Raw genomic sequence first — 18,995 nt, forward strand, 5'->3', positions numbered from 1 at the left:
GGCATAATGAGAACTTATACCGTTTGGACTTGGCATGGAGAAGTACTGGACCAGCCTACCACGTCACGAGGAACGAATTATGTGGAAGAATGACTGAGTGATCATTTAGAGGACATGATACGTGATGTTGGTGAAGATAATTTTGGAAGAGCTAATTTGTATGATTCGCTTATAAATGATTTAGAGCAACTGTTGTACCCGAGATGCTCGAACTTTACACATCTCTCTGCAACTTTGAAGTTGTTTAGTTTAAAAGCAAGGAATGGATGGACCAACAAAAGTTTCACTGAGTTGTTAGAGTTGTTGAAGGAGATGCTTCCAGAAAATAATACTCTAGCTATTCGTAATTACAAGGCAAATAAAATTTTATGTCTAATGGGTCTCAAATATCAAAAGATACATGCTTGTCCTAATGATTTTGTTTTGTACATAAAAGAGTTTGCTTCACTAAAGTATTGTCCAACATGAGATATATCACAGTTTAAAAAGAAAGTTGACAGAAACACTGGTGATGAAAGTAATGATGATGCACCTGGTACGGTGATGTGGTATTTGCCTATAGTACCTATTTTTCTGTTAAAGAAGATGCAAAGAACCTTAAATGGCACGTTGCCGGAAGAAAGTGCCATCATCTTCTTTGACACCCAGTTGATTCACCACAATAGAAAAGATCATGAAACATTTCCAGATTTTGGTGCAGATCCAAGAAACTTAAGACTTGCCCTTGTAACTGATAATATGAATCCTTATGGAAACTTATGTAGCAAACACATGGCCAATTATGTTGATGATATACAATCTTTCTTTGTTGTGCATGAAAACAAAATATGTGATGTTGTCCATGATGATATCGGGTCCTAGACAACTTGGAAATGACATTGATGTTTACTTGAAACCTTCATTTGATGATTTGAAAATGTTCTGGGAAGAAGGGGTCGAAGTGTTCGATTCAGATGTTCAAGAAACTTTTCGTTTGCGTGCAATGTGTTTTGCACTATAAATGATTTCCTAGCATATGGAAACTTGATGGGTTATAGTGTTAAAGGTCATTTTTCATGTCCCATTTTTGAAGAAAACACTAGTTACCTTCAACTGAAGCATAGTCAAATGACGGTATATACAAGAAAATTCCTTCCTCGTAATCACCCTTACCGTAGATTTAAAAAAGCATTTAATGAAAGTGCTGAGGAAGAGGTTGTGTCTAGACCGTGTTGGAACAACCGGTACCGATTTTGCACAACGGAGTTAAAACATATTCAATTGTTAAGAGCGGAAAAGCGTGTTCGGTACCCAAAATGGTTCCTTTAATTTTCTTGTAAAACTTTTAACGAATAGTTGATGTGCTAAAATTTTAGAGAGTGTAGGGAAGAGAAAAATCACACAAATAATTTTTATCCTGGTTCGAATCAAAACATTCTATGTCCAGTCGTTAATCACTATACTTATATTTGCTTCGTGTATTCAATTCTCACTGTACTTCAAACATATCCAAATCTTTAAACAGGTTATGAAAATATAGTATTGTAGATTACATTCGAGACACAGAAACATGTATATGATAGAAATATAGAAGCACTGTTCTCGGATGAACCAAAAACAGAAACTAATCCCCTTCATTGTTGAAGTTTAAGAAAGGAATAAGATCAATAGTTCTTTAGAAATTATGAAGTGATTTCTGAGGGCAAAGAGTCACAATTATAATGTTATTAGTTTTTAGTAAGTGAATTTAAACACAATTCAATTTCATAAAATCGAGTTGTACGTCACTTATATATTATAATATAATTTTATTTTTAATCAATGTAAAATCTACATTACAATACTCTATTACAATAAGAGTCTAACAACGGTAGCATAATTGTCTCAAAAATCTTGACTGCTATAGAATCTGAAATGACTTTGATACTATTTTAGTAAGTAAGTTTATGTCTAACTCAATTTCATAAAATCTTGTAAGAAAGATTGACATGTTTATATATTATAATCTTGCCTTATTCCTACTCAACATGGCATCTCTACATTACTAATGTATGGGAATCATATTTTTAATTTGAAATTACAATTATATATTTATTATGTTTTTAGATTTTTTATTATACTTGTACATATGTAGTCCACATTTATCATATCCTATATATGTTTTTAAGTGTCATATCATAACTGAAATGCTTGAGGGGGAGCATCAAGGCATGTCACTAAATAGTGCTGAAATATGCAATTCATACCTCTTTGCATGCCACATAAAGTTTCTGTTGCCGCTTCTGTCACCACATGATAGGGTTGGGGTCTATTCATAAGGTTTCTTATTACCTAAATTTGTACATGCAGGTACAGTGACGCTGGATGGAGTAGATGTTACTGGTTTCCCAATATTTAACGATGCAAAGGTTTACTATCTGCATTGGGGTTGTATTGACTTATATGTTATCTCGTTACATCATTAAAACACCTTATGTGTGAAGGCAGGTACAGAAGGCTATAGCATTTGCAAGAAAAGCACACCATGGACAAATGCGGAAGACTGGAGACCCTTATTTAACACATTGTATCCACACAGGAAGAATTTTGGCTGCATTGGTTCCATCAAGTGGTAAACGAGTATGAACTCCAATGAACAGCTAGTACTAGTGACTAGATTTGTTATGGTATTTATTTTACTTTCTGGAAAACAAAGAATGGATTGGCTGACTTCCTTTCCTCCTCAATGCCCCTTCATCATCAACGTATACGGAGAACCCATACCATTATGGAACAACTAAATTGGCACATCCAACTGTAATTTGATAAATTTGATCATGATGCCATCATCATTTAACCAAGCATATAATGACATTCTCATTAATTAGAACATATATGTTTTTTAATACACCATAAATTTCAATGAACATGCTGTGGATGGTCTTCTTTTATGATGTTACAACAATTCTAAAGAAACATATTAGTGGAACACTAAAGTTGACGAAGTATTATTAATTACAATGATACATATCAATATCATTTATCTTATTTATCCATAATTTTTAGTATTGATATTTAAACTATGGATAATGAATGATATAATTTTTTCTGGGGCTGCACATCTCAATTTCTTGATTGTTTGAAAAGCTATTTGAAAATATTGATTTTCTTTTTATCAGATTTAGCCTATGATATCACTGAGACAGCTAAACTGAATCTTTACTACTTTTGAACTGCATTAACATTTATGTTACTGTTATCGTTTGCATTTTTTCAGCTTAATGCAGTGCAGGTTGAAAACATGTTTCTATTCAATTGTTCCTTTGTTTGAGATAGTAATACTCTATTTCAGGCTGTTGACACTGTCGTGGCTGGGATTTTACATGATGTGGTTGACGACACTAGCCAAAGTCTTCAGGACATTCAGGCAGAGTTTGGGGATGATGTGGTCAAGTTGGTAGCTAGTGTTTCAAGGTTAAGCTATATTAATCAGGTACCATAAAGAATGTCTTTTTTAATTGTTTTGTATCTTGAAGAAGGTGGAAGGCACATAATAGTTATCTTGCTAGATTTTAGAATTCAATTTACACAACTTGATTGAAATATAGATATAGAAGTCTTCTTATGCGTTCATCTGACAAACTGATTCTAAAGCTTTTGGCTTGTATTGGTCTTGGACATGGTATTAATGTCTCTATCAGCTGCTCCATTTTTCGTAATAGAAACAAATTTCATTGCAAGTTACTATGAAACTGTAAACCATTTTCAATGCACCTAATATCTCAAGTTTTTAGAAATCTTAATCTCTAACACCTATCTCATAACTAATGCAGATGTATGGTCTAATACCGAAAGAGTTTAGTGGCATATTCTTCTATTTCATTGTATTTGTGGATTAGAAGCTCAATTCTCCTAACAAATCTGGAGACTGTTTCTGTTTTCCTTTATTACCATAAGGAATAACTGCATTATCTTTTGCAGCTATTACGCAGACATAGGAGGGTAAGTGTAAACCAGGGTGTGCTTGGCCAAGGAGAGGTACATAATCTGCCTTTGACGTGTGCATCAATTAGCCCCTGAGACTTTCAAGTTTACTTTGGTATCATGTTAATCATCAATATCAAAATATGCTGAAAACAATGGATGCCTGAGATGGTTTTTAAACAATACAAGGATTAATTGTGAAGAGAAAAATGTATCATATCATCATCTTTCTTTGTAATATATATTTAATACTTATTCCTATACAAGCTTGAGGTTGGCCAATTTTGTGCATAATCCGTTTCACTTTACAAAACTAAGCTTCCAAAATACAGGCCAATAAAACAATCTTTTGTATCTATCAATGTAATGCATTTGGTAGTTGGTCTAGACAATACTGAAACTATATGCATTCTGAAATTTGTAAAACGTGGTAGTGGGTGGTGGAATTAGCAGCATACTTTTCTGATATGTTACATTCAAAATCTGTTAGGCAAGTAATTTACGAGTAATGCTTTTGGGAATGGTTGATGATCCACGTGTTGTGCTCATCAAGCTTGCAGATCGCCTTCACAACATGAGAACAATGTACTTACTCTGGGCATCTTAACTTCTTTTCTTTTATACTCAATTATTGTTGGTCTTTTTTATTTTCCCTTTTCTGGCCCTTTATTTCAGATCTATTATTATTTGAAGATGAAATAAAATTTATTTTAGTACTATAGCCTTCTCAATTCTTCATGCTTTTTAGTAGTGAGTTTTTACTTCCCTGATAGTAGTTGTCTTCAACCAGCAAACTTAAGCCACATGGGGCCTTTTGACTTTTTTTGCTAAAAGGATTATAAGTTATGTTTCATAGGTCATTTTTATTGTGTGACACTATCTCTCTTTTCAGTCATGCTCTACCATTGCAAAAAGCTCAAGCTGTTGCTGAGGAGACCTTAATCATTTGGTGTTCACTTGCTTCAAGATTGGGACTGTGGGCCTTGAAAGCTGAACTGGAAGATTTATGCTTTGCTGTTCTACAGGTCTTCTATTAGTAAATACGTTTCTTTTGCTTTGAGAGTGCTCAATTATATTAATGTAATGTTGTAGACACACACATGAGTGAGGAACAGCTTTTACCTTATAAACCAGTTTTATATGATTAAATTGAACCCAAACTCAAGTTTTAAGGTAAACAACAAAATATTAGCATTATCAAGACTAGCTCCCTATTATAATTTATTGACATTGGCATGCCTATGTTTGTATTTGTTCCTCGATACCAGCCTCAAATATTTCAAAAGATGCGAGCTGATCTGGCTTCCATGTGGAGTCCTACTAGCAGAACAGGAAACCTGAGAAGATTCTCTGTAAAAGGCAATTTGATACATTTGAATGAGAACAATTCAACTTCTTTCTACAACGGATCCTTGACATTCAATGGGGATGTGAGTATGAAGGTAATAGTTTTTAATTGCAAGGATTGATTCCTTCATTCTACTTGTTTGTATTGTATGTATGATCATGAGATTTGACTAAATTTTGTTGTATGCTTTCCTTTGTGGTTGCTTTCTGGTTGTGCCGGTGCTTATTGCCACTGTAACAATCTACACAAAAATGGTAGTTTTGCCTTGGCCATGAAATATGAAAGAGTAAAAATAATTCAATGACTATACTGTTTGCTTATATATATTTCTGTTATTTTACAAGTTCCAATTGTTTTCTACTATTATTATAGAGAAAAATGAACGAGGAGAGGAAGTGAGGCTGAAAAGCACGTGAACTATGAAGTATTGTTACCTTCAGTTGTTCTTAACACCCCGTATGTAGCTCAATAAAAAAAGTATATTTCAAGTTAGAAGAAGCCTGTAAAGCTTTCTTTTGGTCCTTATTATCAAATATATTTTATTCAAAGTATACTATAGTTACATAAAATTCCTGAAGATAACTGTAAGGTGGCTATATGAAGTGAATTGCATCGCTTTATTTTTATTCTAATTGCATCGCTTTGTTTTTAATTTTACTTTTCAGGATCTTTTGGAAGCTGTAGTACCATTTGATATATTGTTGGATAGGAGAAAAAGGGCTAACTATCTCAACAGTATTGGGAGTAATCTTGGGACATGCACAAAACCAAAGGTTGTACAAGATGCTGGGTTAGCTTTGGCATCATTGGTAATTTGTGAGGAAGCACTTGAGCGAGAAATGATTATATCAGCTTCGTATGTTCTTGTTTACCATTGTCATTTACCACTTTTACATTTTAATATCGTACATGGCAAAAGAATGGTGAACCATATTTTTGTGTTTTATGAAGCACTATCTATTGGTGACTACTGTTTCATGGTATAAATGATTTTATAGTCCTTAAAGGATTCTGTCTGTATTTGCAGTTATGTTCCGGGAATGGAAATCACCTTATGCAGCCGGTTAAAAAGCCTGTATAGTTTATACAGCAAGGTATTGACAAATTCATGTTTTACCTTTGAAATAAAAATACAAGTCCATATGTAATTTTGCTATACCCAGTGTGCAATTGTATAGAATTGAGGCATCATATGTATGGTTAGCGTTATAATTGTAGAAACAAGGAGCATGTTTTATATAACCAAGAATATATAGATTATGTATGTATTATTAAGAACATTTTTATTTATTAGCATACCATATCTTTATTATTAGAGGAAATTTTGTCTAGTCTGAGTTGTGAATCATTTCAGTTAGAAAAACACATTTACAGTCTTTTCTTGATAATCTTAATAAAAATGTTTCATCTCCTTTTTCTTTAGTTCACTTTGATATTTGGAATCCTTCCAGTTTTAAATATTTTGTTATCTTTATTAATGATTATTCTTGATGTACTTATTTAGTTAATGCAGAATCAATCAAAAGTGTTATTTCAAAACTGTTTTAATGAAATCAAAAACACAATTTGGTATATTTGTACATGTTTTTCGTAGGGTGAGAATTTGTCTCACCAATTCCAATAGTTCATGACATCAAATTTCTTATTCTCACACCCCTCAACAAAATAGAACAGCCGACCCAAAAACAAACATCTTATAGAAACTATTTGAACATTTATTCATAATCATTTTCCTCACCGTGTTTGTCAGGATGTTATCCTTATAGTATGTTATCTCATTATTAGGATGTAATCGCTTATACACCACTCTATCTCATTCCCCTCTATACAGTCTTCCTTTATTTCTTCCTTTATTTGAAGCTTAATTAACGGTGAAGGAAAAAAAAAACTGTGGTGGTCCATATTAATTCCTGATTCATCCAAATGTGGGAAGAATGGAGAATTGAAAGTTGGTCATCAAACAAGAAGACCAAAATACTTATAATTTTTTCTATTTGAGTTTTTTATTAGGGACATTTATGTCTTTTTTTATTTCATATTTTTATCTTTCCTTGTACCTCTACCCAACCAAACAGAAGGGAATATAGTTTACAAAATCATCTCATTTTCTATACTAAACATACCAAGAGCCACACTTACATTTGCTTTCTACACCAATGATGATTATACGGGGTGCTAGCAAATACACTTTATACCTAAGCGAACAAGGAGTTTTGCTTGTGCATAAGAATGAATAGCATTTGATGATTGAAATCCCCTCACATAGTGGTGTACCTTGTTCAAATAAAGTAACATCTTGGATAAAAGGGTAAGTGCAGAAGTATTTTTGTTATAAGGATAAGTTAGAAATCCAGATTCCCAAGTTTGGGTTGTCGGAGGTAGGTTGGTTATATGAGGTTCCCATGGGTTTGGGAAGATCTCTAGTATCAAGAACAATTTTATTCCTTGGACCATCTTTTCAAATATTCTCTCAAGTATGAATAGACAATGAAATAAATGGAAGCCATACAAGTGTATGGAAATGAATTTGCTGAGGTTTCTAATGCAGAGTTTCAATATTCATTTTATTTTAATGCTAATACATTCGTCGTCATTCCTTTTATAGTATGCCACAAGCGTTGAATGTTTTTCTTTCCTAGTGTGGAATGATTGCACTAGTGATCTTAAATTTTGTTGAGATCACTTGGTAATAGCTAATTGAATGGTAAAAGTCATGATTGTACTGTGTCTTGTGTAGATGAAACGAAAGGATACAAGTATTGATAAGGTATATGATGCACGTGCATTAAGAGTAGTTGTGGGAGACAAGAATGGGACTTTACATGGTTCTGCAGTTCAATGTTGCTATAGTCTTCTTGACATTGTACACAGGTAAGAAAATGATCGAATATCATACTATTTTAATTAACAACCTATACATAAGTCGTTAAATGCAATCACTGTATAAAGATAGACATAAAGTTATTTTGACCTTCTTTACATGCAACATGTTGGTAGGCTTTTTATATGTATATTTTTTGCTTAACTAGGAAAGAAATCCATAATAGAAGTAATAATGGAGCAAAGAAGCAGAGGAGGATAAATATTCTCCTAGAGATAAAACCATGAAAAACACATCAACTAAATTAATCTCTTCTACATTTCCATCATTTTTTCCTTTTCAGTTATTTTGGACTATCTGTGAGGTGGGTATGAACTTGTGTGCTTATTGTCTTTGTTCTTAAGAGTAAATGGCTAGAAGTATAAATCTTATGGATCTTTTTTAATCCATCAACCCCATTGTCCCTTGAAAAGGGCTCTAACTGATGTGTATATTTTATCTTTTATTATACAGGCTTTGGACTCCAATAGATGGTGAATTTGATGACTACATTATTAATCCAAAGCCTAGTGGCTATCAGGTTAGGCTTTCATGTTAATTTTTCATAAACTAAACTGAATGATGTTTTTCTTTTAATACTGAGAATTGTGCTCATGATTGTATTAACCTGTTAATATTGCAGTCCTTGCACACTGCAGTTCAAGGTCCTGACAGCTCACCTTTAGAAGTACAAATAAGAACACAGGTGCTAAACTATTTCGCATATGCTATAGAGTTACTTGTTTGTATTTTAGTTCTTCATATTTTAATTTATCATGTTGCATGATAGAGGATGCATGAGTGTGCTGAACATGGACTTGCCGCACATTGGCTTTACAAGGAAACTGGAAATCCATTTTTGTGAATAGACAAAATGGATGAACCTGAAAAAGAAGCATCCTCCTATTTCTCCAAAGATTTAGAGGGAGGAAATTCTGCAGATATTTTATTAAGCAAATATAAGTCATTCAAGGCTGGACATCCAGTCCTCAGAGTAGAAGGAAGTCACTTACTTGCTGCTGTTATCATCAGGTGCATAACTTTCATTTCAAACGGATGTTAAATTATAAAAAGCTATCCATATTGTTAGTCACCCGTGTTCATTATCTCTTCAGTGTAGAAAATGATGAAAGAGAATTACTTGTTGCTGTGAGCTTATTACATGCTTATTGACTGGCTTACTACATGCTGTATTGCTCCCTCCATGACCAGATCCTGCTGTTGTGTAATTTTGTCGTTTTTATAGTATTTTTAGTTTTAAATTACCTGGGTCAACTTGCTTACTATCCAGGTATCTGATGAATGGTGGTTTGAACCAGGACATGGGGATTGGTGTACTTGTCTAGAGAAGTACATACTATGTCAAGATGGAATGTATCATAAGGTATGTTTTTCTAAGAGTATCAATGAACACTACAGTTTATCATATTTTGGTTTATCAGCAATTGACACAGTGAATGATATACACCAAAATTGTTTTGGATATGAAAACCCATTATTTGCGTACTGGCCGTGTTATAGTCCATAATCTCCAACATGAGCTGTAAATATATCTGTGGTGTCGAAATTACTATAGAGAAACTATAGTCATTTTGGGCAGCCTTTTGCGGAGTCAATATTTGAAGGTGCTCAGTAATCCAGCAAATTTGTGTTAGAGCTCATTCTCCTGTGTTGACTAAATGCTCGATAAAACATAAGAAACGGATACTTTTCGGAAACATTATGTCCTCAGGTAGTGCAGAAAAATATTAAAATCAAATGAATTATACAACTAGCATTATATTCCGGAACATAAATAATAGTTACCGTTATGATGATATCTTGTTATTTCTCTGTATCCATATTAATCGGTCACATTTTTTAATTTTTCATCATTTATGTCATTCTTTATCGTATTTCTAGTGTTAAAGATAAATATGATATTTAGTCTCTGATGTTTCGAATGCCACGTGATGGATAAAATAATTGTTTTCAAAATTTTGATCATAATCTAGAATTTACTTTGCATTGTGAGTAAACTGATTTAGTGAAGTTGTTGCACATGATTACATGAGAATGTAAAACTTTTTTATATTGAAGATGTAGAAAAAACAATATATTTATGTAATGTTGATTTCTTTCATTACTGATTTTCTTAGAACTACAGTGGGTTTGCAAACGCAGACTGCTGTACTGAAGAATTTTATATTATTATTTGCATCATTCGCAGCAAGACCAATTTGGGAGACTACTCCCAACTTTCATCCAAGTTATCAATTTTACTGAAGAATCTGAATATTGGGCTGTTGTGGCGGCCGTGTTTGAGGGCAGACAAGTTAACTGGATAACATCTCACTCAAAATTTGACTTGGTTGCATCAGCTTCTGCTGAAGCCGGCATCAATAACAAGGTATTTGGCAACCATCTTACCTCTCTTACACAGATTGTGCAAATGGAGATTTCTCTTGTTTGCTTTCCTTTGTTTTCATTGCCAATCAAATTATATAAATGCAATTATTTTCTTGAAAAGTTGATATTTTATTTTCACCCTGTTATTCATTCCAGTAGATTTGTGAATGTAGATGAATGTTTCGGTGATTGTGTATGTAATTCATCCTTTAGGTGAAGCTTTTGAGAACAATGCTTTCCTGGGAAGAGCAATTGCGCTCTGAAGTAAGTGTCAAGCAAACAAAATACGACTCAAAGTTTTATGATCTTCACGGTTCTCTTGGGGAAGTGGTAATTATTTGTTGGCCTCATGGTGAAATTTTGAGGTTAAAAGCTGGAAGCACTGCTACTGATGCTGCTCAAAGAGTTGGTTTGGAAGGAAAGCTGGTTTTGATTAATGGACAGTTAGTACTGCCCAACACAAAACTCAAAGATGGAGATGTAGTTGAAGTAAGAATTTAAATTATTCTTTCTTTGAAAAATGTAAATAATTCTTTATGGGTCGAGTGTGTTTAAAGTGGATGGGATAGAAATAATTTTTATTTTCTCATTTTATTTTATTTGGGGATATGGGATTTCTCGGTGGAATAACTCATAAAAATTCAAATGTGGTGCTTTAGACTAGATTCCAAGAATATGTTTGATAACCACATGTGCATCATACAATTACATTTTTTATTATTATTTTGGTTATATATGTGGTTATTCCTATTTTTGGAACTGTGGTTATTCACGGTATTGGGAACTAAGCAATAAACCACAGCATTTTAAAATTCTATGAAGCTATAGTGATTGTGTCAAAAATCTTTGGTAAAGATGGGCAATGCCAGGGAAAAGGTTGTGATTTTTTATTACTAATAATAGTTACAGTTGCATGCAACATTTACTTGACAGCCTGAAAACAAGGTTCGTTATAAGCATACAGTCTCAACGAATTTGAACATGCCTGCCATACACTACAATGTTATAATAAATATTTGACTAAATTACAATTTCAGTTTCTTTTAGCATTGGATCCATTCAATATAAATTCACAAAAGAATGTTCTAGTTCGTATAATTCAATATAATTTAATTAATTTTTGTTGAGTGACGGCTAAACATATTTCTTCCTCCTCAGAATTCCTCTCCACTTTGTAATTAAGAAAGAAATGGAGAGTTCAATTGCAGACAAAAACCGGCAATCTTGTAACTAGCAGGACCAAAATCTACAACGACTTATTAAGACGAGAGAAGTTCAAACCAGCACAGAAAGACTAGCATGTGTCCACTAATAAGTCAAAGTCACTGTCATTCACCGTCTTTCCAGCAACTAACCCTTAAGCAATCTCCAACTTCTCCACTGCCACAATCCAATCAGCATTCCATAGCTCAAGACTTTCAAAATGCACAGGGGTTTACGGATATTCTGTCTTAAAGTAAGAAAAACATTATAAAATACACAGAATAGCAAGAAAAACACTATAAAATACACAGAATAGCAAGAAAAACACAAGATGACAGAACAAGGCTCACTCAAAAAGATGAAGTACCTCATCAAAAACCGATAGAAAAGGGCCAAGATGTTGTTACCTACAGTAGAAGGATCATCACCAATATCACAATCCGACCTTTCTTGAACCAAGTTTATCTCCATGCAGAGTGACTTTCCAGCAATCAACTTGGAATACAAATACAGAACCCTTTTTGGGAACAACTGCGTGATACCAAATAGATAGTAAGAATTTGGTCATCACAAGTTTGAAACGAATAATAACAACTTCAACTTCACCAAAAAAATCCCAGAATTTGTTATGTTTAAGGTTCCTAGTTCGTAAAAACTAATTCACAATATTGAAAGGGATACTGATCAACCTAAAATAAGGATTAAGGAATTCTCAGAACGAGAGCACAGGTGATAGTAAGTCAAAACCTATTTAATTTTCCTAGTGAAAGTGGTAACTTGTGCATGAATGGCATAATTGCTCAGATACGCCCACAATTTTAAGTGGCGGCTAGGAATTAGGAAAATTTGTTCGGTCTAAAAATCTAGAAACAACCGTATAACTTCATACAAGCTTACAGGAATAACCACTTTGATAATGCAACGCCAGTCTCTATTACCTCGAAATTTATCATCTTCAGTAATTATCCCAAAAGCTTCTGCAGTTTCACGAATCATGATGCCGTGAATTCCTGTAAAATAAGTTATTTTACACTCCACAACTGCAAAAACAGATGGACTAGGTATAGTCAGTGATAACATGCAGATGATTATATAGGAGATAGAGGCTAAGACAATTAATCTTTTCATATTGACACATCAGAAGCCCAACTCTTTTTTCTTCTGATGGACGGTGAAAAGGGTTATGCAGGAAAGAGGGGATTTCAAAGGCAACGAAGAGCACTGATCAGGGAATGTTTCTTGAACAAGAGAAGCAAACACTTGGTTTGCACCCTGAACCAACCGGGCAGGTTACTCCACTATTGAACTCATTGCCATAATTTAAAAAATGATCATATAAAAGATTTCACATCAATTAAAAATATGATCAAATTATAATATATAAATAGACAAAAATCTAATCTTACAAGTCAGTTTTATAATGTTGAAATAGATTTAAATTCCACTTTCAAACAAAATATCATAGCCCAATTTTAGTAAGGTCTGTTGATCCTACTGTGTAACCTTTTAACGAATTGTTATCAAATCATCAACAAATTTCCACTTCCATGCTTAAAATATTATTGAAGATTCACATAGAGTAAAGATGACAAATTATTATTATTATTATTATATATATATATATATATATATATATATATATATATATATATTGACACACACCCTTAACCTCACAAGAAGATTGTAAGATGATGAGCTTTGTATCTACTAATCAAAATCATTAGCTCTTTCCACGAGAATCAAAAATAAGCTTTGACAATTCTAGTAGAGGTAACAGCAATTTTAACACTTTTCAACGTACATAAAAGAATTACACATTAGAACATTTTCGTCTTTTGAGAGAGAAAAAAATAGATAATAATTGTACTTCCGGTCAATGATTGTCTAGTTATGCAACGTTTTCCTTTTTATTATAAGATTGTCGTAGGTGTTTTTAACTCATTAGAAAGTAAAAAAGAATGTGCTCAAACCTAAAATGAAAGCACCATGTAGATCTGCACCTAGGAGACATTGAGTCAGTTGATTCTTCCTGCAATATTAAACAAGTTAATAGTCATAAAAGCCTCAAGAGGAAAGCAGCATAAATGATTATTTTCAACTCAACAAAAATTAAACATAAGATGTACCCAGTTGATTTAAGAAGCAACATTAGGTAATCTTTCCACATTTCATGCATTGGCTTGAAAATATCGAATCTGCAAGCAGAGTAAACTATTAGGGAACAAAAGAAACATCATTGTAGAAAAAGTGTGACCAATAAACTTGTACAAAACATTATTTGTAATAGCATAAAGCTAAACTTCCCAAACAAAAGCTGATGCTGAAATAAAAGATTCCTCACAAAAATATACATTAACAATTGCAGCAGTTAAAACTAACATTAAGGATCAACATATTGTCAGGAAGTGTCTTTTTAACTTACTTTTGGAACTCTTGAGGAAGATATAATGATCCACACTTTTTATGCTGTCTCATAGACATGTGTTTCTTAGAGCGTTTTGAATGGATTTGCAAAGCTCTAGTTTGAGAGCCAGAAGAAAGCACCCGTCCTTGTACAAAATTATCAAGAAGGATCCAGTTGTCAATTTTCATGTTTCCAGATCCTTGCATGTACTTTTGTGCAGCATCTCCCTTCTGAAGAAGCTCATGCAATATGCCATCAATCGAACCTCTTCTTTCGGTGGAAAACTGCAAAATATATGTCAATGGTGACAAATACAAATTTCCACCAATTTATCATTGCTAATGGAAAAAACTGCATCTTTCAAACTGGAAGATAAAGAAACTTCCACATTTTAGTTAGATTGAGAGCACACAGTTAATTGGTTAAAAGGTGGCTTTTAAGATCTGTGAATTATTCCATGCATCCGTGTTTGTTTTAAGAGTTAAGCCGTTAGAGGAGATTAATTATTACGGATTTATAATGAAAAATTTTATCAGCAAATGCTTTTATTAGATTTCTTTTAATATTCTCAGCCAGGACATGAGCTCCAAGCAAGGAATTACCTCACTATATGGGAGCAGATTGACATTTACAGGCACAGAAAGTTGGGCATATACGGGACCATCTTCAATTTCTGCAAATAATTAGTAACATCATTTTGTCCATATATATTGAAGTGATAAGTTTAAAATATACTTCGCATAAAACCCTCAAAATCAAAAGGATGAAAATATAAAAGAAAGAACTTATATATCAAAGGGTAATATGACATTTCAAGAAAAAATAAATTAGTTGTATGGTAAAAATGGTAAGGGAGTTCATAGTTTTGAAGATTGTAACTTTATCCCTTGTGAGTTTTTAAGTCCTAAGAAAGTTAGTGTATCCATTAGCTTTAGATCGGGAAAAGTTTATCACCCCTGCTAGCCCTTTTCGACTTTCACCTTAATTATAATCGATCAAATTCAAGAGTTTATAATGGTAAAATTAGAAAGCTAAAATTAATATGCCATTTCAAATCACTCAAGTCTATTATACCCCATAACACAGGCACCCTTGTGCAAGCAAAGGCTCTTAGGCCTAAACATGAATTGAAACTTAAAATCCAGGGCAGATAGAGCTAAAAATCCCTAAAAAGTTGCAAAATATGTCATTAGAGACTGATATCTGATATCCCCAACTTAACCCCTGTTAGTATGATTTGCTATGTACAAAATAATCACCTAAAGCAAAAACCATACTTTTACCTCCCCGTGTACTCCTACATTCTCAATCACAAATCACTTACTACCAAAACGTTCAAAAAATGAAGCATCACAACTTTCCCCACCAGGTAATTTAAGACTCTGCGCTTATCACTGACTACCAAAACGTTCAAAAAATGAAGCATCACAACTTTCCCCACCAGGTAATTTAAGACTCTGCGCTTATCATATTCTATCCTCTTCAGTCTCATACCAGACCAAAGAACTGCAGCATGTTTTCTTCTCCTCCCCAAACATTCATCCAACAAAATTTATCCTAAATAAGACAAAGCTAAAAACAAAAGAAAACAATAGACCATATTGACGCTACCCTTTCGAAGCAAATTGTTATAACAAAGTTTTAAACTGTGGTTGTCGCTGTATCTTTGATATTCCAAGAAAATATGATCAAACAAAGTCAATGCTGCCGTAGTTTTGCTTGCTTTGTCGTGTCAGAAAAACTGCAGAAACCTTGACAAACTCACAGTCCTAACTGTGTTTTGAAAACCTTAGACTGTTGCGAAATGGCAGCACCAACATCAGAGGAGACTGAAACTCTCCTGACAGGACGAGTAGACTTCTTCACATAAGATGAATTCCACTCGCCACCATCTTGAGCATAGTAATCCATTGGATAATCTCCACCAAAATCTTCCCCTCCCTTTGCATCCCCCTCACAGCAAGCACCACTCCTCTTACAACAACCCACACCATCTTCACGAACTTCATTCTTCTCCCACCACCCAGGTATCACTCCCAGAGCAACCTCTGCCTCAAACGAAGTAAGCACCGGTTTCACAAACGCCTCACCCCAGTCAATGGACAACCTCGGACACGCAATCTGAATCCAGGCGTCCACAGAATCCTCAAACAGAGCAACCCTCCCAGGACTTAACTCCGACATCAAAACCACAGTGTAATCCAACCCTCTCTCCTTCATCTTCTTCTCCAACCTCTCCAAAATCCTCGGATTCCCTTGTCTCCCAAGAGTCCCCAAAACCACACCCCAACTCCGAGCCTCCCTCGCTTTCAAAATCGCATTTTTCCTCGACCGCTTCATACCCACGTGATCGTATTCCTCCAGAAACAACATCCCCATGTAAGGGTCATACCTGAATGCCCTAATCCCCGGATTTGCAATCATGAACGCCTCCAAATGAAACCTTCCATCCGCCACAAACACCAAAACGCTTTCACCAACGCCACAACCAAGCGAATTCGCCGAGACCCTGGGCGCCGTGCAACCCAGAACCTCACCCGCGGAAAGCGGCTTCGACTGAGGAACCAAAACCCTAAACCCTAACTCCTCCAATTGGGGCTTCGCAGCGCGAATCGCTGAGGCGAATTGAATTGTCCCAGCGACAACGAGTGTTTGGGGACGGGATTCAAGGTTCAACCTGACGGTGTCGACGAAGTGGGGGACGTCGATTTTGATGTCGACGAAAACGTAGAGGCAGGGGATCGTAGTGGCGTCGATGGGGACGAGGCAGCTGTGTCCGTAGTGGATGAGGAGGTCGGCACCGAGGGCGGCGGCGGAGAAGTCGTCGACGCAGCAGGCGCCGTAGGTTACGTCGCCGAGGATGTAGCAATGGGTGACGGCGGCAAAGGTGGTGAAGATGTCAGAGAGGGAAAGAGAGTACATAAGGAGGCCCTCGGGAAACTGGAGGGCGACGCGCTTGGCGCCCGTGGAGAGCACGCGCCAAACGGACTTGTGAATCTCGAAGTTGTAGTTGGAGGGGAGGACGGAGATGGCGGCGTTGAGAAGCGGGTCGTTGAGGATTGAATCTGGAATTTGATTTTTCACGAAACGCTTTGGCTTTGGCTTTGGGTTTGCAGCATTGTTGGGTTGGAGAGGAGATGAAGAATGGGGAAGAAGGAGCATCTCTGTTCCTGCTTTGCTTTGCTCTGACTCCATTGCCATCCTTTCTCTGCTAAACGCCTTCTTCTTTTGTTCTACTTTCTTTCCTCTCACACCAAATCTTTTTAAATATGCAATTATTCTATTCTTCACTCATGGATCAAATTTAATTACCTCCTTAATTCACTTAATTATTTAACTAAATTATATACTATATCTTTTCCGATTAAGATTTTTAAAATTTTGGTTTTTTTTTAATTGCGTCGTTGACTATGTCTCGTCCGGATTAACTAATAGATTTATTTTATTTTCATCGTGTAAAATAAAAAATAAAAAAATAATAGAAAAATAAAAAAAAGAAAAAAAGCGTTCGGCCTTGTACTGTAGCTTTACGACCGTTCGTTTTCTTCCGTGCGTCGTTCAGCTCCTCACGATGCGCGACCATACGTTTGTGATCAATTTCGCTGACCGTTCGTCCTCTACCATGAGCTTCTCATCTCCATATCCTTTCGACGTTCGGCTCCTTCCCTATGCTCATTCGTTCGTCCTCTACCGTGCGCTGCTGTTCTCCATATCTTTTTGACGTTCGGCTTCTTCCACCTACATGCAACCGTTCGGTCTTTATTGAACGATACCACATACATTCGGCCGCTCGTCCTCAACTGTTCGGCCGTTCCGTCTCATTGACGTTCGGCAATTCTCAAACTCAAGCGTTCGACAGTTCAGCCTCGCAGGTTTACCGTTCGTTCTTTAATAATTGTCAACCTGATGTCTGTTAGTAGATGTTAGCGTTCGATCATGATTAGAGTCTTAGGATTCAATCTGAAACGTTCGGTCATATTATGTGTTAGTGAACGTTCGGTCATGATGTTTATTCTTAGTGAACGTTCGGTCTTGATTGAGCGTTCGCCCTAACAGTATATTATAGGTTTCAAAATGGTTGGCTGTGTTTTAAAGAGGTCTGAAGACGCTCCCCTCATCTACCGCTCGTCCTTATCACTCTCCCCTCTCGCCTTGGTCGCTCCCCTTGTTTAGGGCCCCAGTAATGATTCCCACGATCTTCCACTAATGATTCCCATTTAACAAACTTCCACTAATGTTTCCCACTTCACCAACCCTCCAATTATCTGTCTGCCTACCAAATTCTTCCACCAATTCCCACAATCCTCCAATCAAAGCTGCCGACAGACGAGCTCCAATGAAAGCTGTCGACACTTACCTCCTTCTGCCAATTTAATGGGTGCAGACCTCACAGAAGAGAGGGGAAATTCCTCAGCCCCTCACCCGTAACCATCCCAACTACACTTCCATTTCACCCGTGATCACCTCCAACAGCCCATCTTCATCTTAACCCCTTATCCCACGACTATCCGGATCCTCCTCTTCGAACCCCATCTATCCTCATTTTTTCACCTCTCTGATCACCTTCATCCTTACACACAGCCAATATCATCATCCATCTTTTGACCGTGGGCCATTGCCTCAAACAGCCATCGTCTTCATCCCTTACTGTACTGATAGGTCCTCCCAGCATAGACCGAGCGAACGGTTAACAATGCCGCCCTCCAAGATGGCAATCAGGACGAACGTCCAAGAAACCGAACGCGCTCCCATAGATGGGACGTACGCCCAAGCCCAAAATGGCAATCAGGACCAAGGCCACTCGAGCGCCACAAGGCCGAGCGTTCACCCTTGTTAAGTACCAAAGTCGA

At 35.7% G+C, this 18,995-nt stretch overlaps 1 protein-coding gene and 2 pseudogenes across 1 annotated transcript; 1 reads left to right on the forward strand and 2 right to left on the reverse strand.

Moving 5' to 3' along the window:
• The first annotated feature begins 543 nt into the window (after positions 1 to 543).
• LOC128195003 (uncharacterized) lies at positions 544 to 11,232 on the forward strand (annotated as a pseudogene).
• A 309-nt stretch (positions 11,233 to 11,541) lies between these two features.
• LOC108318991 (ribonuclease MRP protein subunit POP4-like) lies at positions 11,542 to 15,819 on the reverse strand (annotated as a pseudogene).
• LOC108318976 (uncharacterized) lies at positions 15,506 to 17,400 on the reverse strand. The gene has a single exon (XM_017549979.2). The coding sequence runs from the start codon at positions 17,344 to 17,346 to the stop codon at positions 15,907 to 15,909; it is 1,440 nt and encodes a 479-aa protein (XP_017405468.2). The 5' UTR covers positions 17,347 to 17,400; the 3' UTR covers positions 15,506 to 15,906.
• Positions 17,401 to 18,995: the final 1,595 nt, after the last annotated feature.

Source organism: Vigna angularis, chromosome 1, assembly GCF_016808095.1.
Source record: "Vigna angularis cultivar LongXiaoDou No.4 chromosome 1, ASM1680809v1, whole genome shotgun sequence".
In the NCBI taxonomy this organism is placed as follows: domain Eukaryota; kingdom Viridiplantae; phylum Streptophyta; class Magnoliopsida; order Fabales; family Fabaceae; genus Vigna; species Vigna angularis.